General features: G+C 37.3%; 1 protein-coding gene across 1 annotated transcript in view; it reads right to left on the reverse strand.

The window, feature by feature from the left end:
• LOC130824964 (D-3-phosphoglycerate dehydrogenase 1, chloroplastic) overlaps positions 1-2576 on the reverse strand; it is a 4283-nt gene extending 1707 nt beyond the window's left edge. The window contains exons 1-4 of the mRNA XM_057689990.1: positions 1836-2576; positions 787-1163; positions 581-691; positions 209-304 (exon numbers count right to left, since the gene is read on the reverse strand). Coding sequence (XP_057545973.1) covers positions 209-304; positions 581-691; positions 787-1163; positions 1836-2430 — 1179 coding nt within the window. The 5' untranslated portion in view covers positions 2431-2576. The remainder of the gene's footprint in view (positions 1-208; positions 305-580; positions 692-786; positions 1164-1835) is intronic.
• Positions 2577-2872: the final 296 nt, after the last annotated feature.

Here is a 2872-nt window from a genome sequence, read left to right on the forward strand (position 1 = left end):
TTAAATCACCCAAGTTTGGGATTTTAAATGTAATTTTCCCTTATTATAAACATAGCCGAGCAAAGAGCAAATAACAACATATTCTGATACCAAAATTAACAAAAGAAAGCTGAAAAAGTAATCAACATAATCAGATGACTAATTATAACACAACATGGGTTCCAATGGATTCAGAATACCGAAGAGAGTTAAGGGAGTGGGGATGTACCTCAGCAGGAACCATGGGTGCGTTTACTGCAGTTGCTGCAAGCTCCCCATTCAACGCCCCGATAACTGCCTCTGCAATTTCAATAGCTACTCCTTCCTATGAAACGAACACCCCTTCTTAGCAACAAAATTATATACTACATACCAAATCTTAAACACTAATTCTTTATTGAAGTCGTTTCACTGTGAGATGGCTTCAATTAGGCCAGCCCAAACTGTTTTAAATAACTTCTTATACAAGTATAAATTCAGATTTCATTTTTTTATGCTTTAATACTAATGGGTTGCTTGTATGAGCCCTCACAGTGAGACGGTCTCATACAAGACTTGTTGAATCTTAAAAGTTTTAAGAAGTGAGAATCACTTAATCTACCTGAGCTTCCATGGTACTAGCACCAAGATGTGGAGTTGCGGTAACCTTCTCGTGCAATACCAACTTATTGTCCTTGGCTGGGGGCTCTTTTGTGAAGACATCGAGTGCAGCCTACAAAAGAATTGTTGAGTCACATAAGTGAATAATCAACCAACGAAAAAAGTAAACCGGAGCTCGTTTTCACCAACTGCAGACCAATTAGCTACCTGAGCAACAATCCCAGAATCCAAAGCCCTCACAAGAGCATCTTCATCAATGACTCCACCTCGAGCGACATTCACGATCATCACCCCCTTCTTCATCTTGGCAAAGGTTTCATCATTAAGCATCTTTGTTGTAGCAGGAGTAAGAGGCATGTGAAGCGAAATGAAGTCAGCTTTAGCTAAAGCATCTTCAAAGGAAACAAGCTCCACTCCAATAGCTCGGGCTCGATCAGCTGGTGCATAAGGGTCATGAGCAATCACATGCATACCAAGTCCCTTAGCACGCCTAGCAACTTCGGAACCAACCTTACCAAAACCCAAGACTGCAAGTGTCTTCCCCACAAGGGATACACCCACATACTTGTTCCTCTTCCATTCCCCTGAATTGAAATAACCAAGGCCTTGGTTAACATTTGATATTTCAAGAAACTCTTAAGCTTCTTGAGCAACAATTATTCAATTACATAAAAGAAGTATACAAAAAGTAATAAATCTTAACCAATACACCATAATGTGAAAGTAAAAACTAAACACAAACGGTTGTGATAGACAGTCTCTCCAAAAAATGCATCCCATATATGGATTAAATAGCTCAATTAATAGATTAAATAGCTCAATTAATAGATTAAATAGCTCAATTAATACAAATTAAAGAAAAAATTTAAGAATTTGGGCTTCTTGTTCCGAGATCGCCTCTTTGAAAGAGGGTCTCTCACAAGAATAGCCCAAAAACTAAAACTTTCAGGGAAAAGAGTTAAAACAAAACCTTGCTTTCAAAAAACCTTTCCAATCTCTTTCATCCCAAAATTCAATAATGTCATGTTAAAGTGGCTACCAAGGATTTGAATCATCTATCAAGTGGAAAATTTAGGCCCTGTCCAACTTCAATCATCTTCTTCCTAAAATTTATTCCGGAATCACCAAAACCCACAATTTCAATCAAATATATCAAAAATACACACATAAACACACACACACACACACACAAAAAAAAAGCGCCCACAACATGTTCGATGAACGTCTAAGTAAAATCCCCATGAAAAAAAACTCACCAGCTTTTACAGATGCATCAGCTTGAGCAATATTCCTAGACATAGCAGTCAACAGAGCAATCCCATGTTCAGCAGCAGCAACAGTATTCGCAGTAGGCGCATTAACAACCAAACACCCATGTTCAGTGGCTGCACCCAGATCCACATTATCAATCCCAACACCAGCTCTACCAACCACCTTTAATCTCCCATGCGAAGACTCAAACACCTCTCTAGTAACCTTAGTTCCACTCCGAACAATCAACGCATCACAAAGTGAGATCTTTGTACACAACTCTTCTGGGCTTAAATTATACGAACAATCAACATTTGCGTATGCTTTAAGAAGATCCAGCCCCGCGTCTCCTAGTTTTTCCGCGACTAAAACAGTGGGTTTTGCATCAAGGGAAGAAAAAACGACGAATTTCTTTGTGGGTGATGCGGATAGACGGAGATTTGGGGTGGAAAAGAGGGAAATTGATGGAGTTATAGAAATTTTTGAGGATAAAGAAAGTTGGGAATTGTGGGTGATGTGAGAATGAAGATGGGTTTTGTTTTTGAGATTAAAGGATGATTTTGAGATTATAGATGTAGAAGTTAGCGATGTAGCCGCCATTGTTGTGATAATTGAATAGAAATGCAATGTAATGAAATGAAAAGATGTTCTATTTCAGGTTTGTTGAAGTGACGAAGAGGAGGAGATTTTAAAGGGTTTTTCAGGTGACCGGGACGGGACGGTATAAAAAGCAATTTTCTTGACTTTCATTATAGATTTGATTTTCGTCATTTACACTTTTAAGGACAATTTAATTTTCACTAATTCTCTATTCTAAGATGTACAGGTTTTTTGGGCTACTCCTAAACAAAAAGGAAAATTTTAACCGTAAAATACAAATTGTTGAGTAACACTTTATTTTTAATTTTAAAGTCATTAGTATCAAAAATAATAAAATAAAATAAAAAGAAATTTCTTGAGGGTGTTTAGCAATTGATTGTTGGCTTTTTAGTTAGCTTGTGTTGACCAGCTGAAAATATTAATATTTTTGTTGGCTTTTAAC

Source organism: Amaranthus tricolor, chromosome 1, assembly GCF_026212465.1.
Source record: "Amaranthus tricolor cultivar Red isolate AtriRed21 chromosome 1, ASM2621246v1, whole genome shotgun sequence".
In the NCBI taxonomy this organism is placed as follows: Eukaryota; Viridiplantae; Streptophyta; class Magnoliopsida; order Caryophyllales; family Amaranthaceae; genus Amaranthus; species Amaranthus tricolor.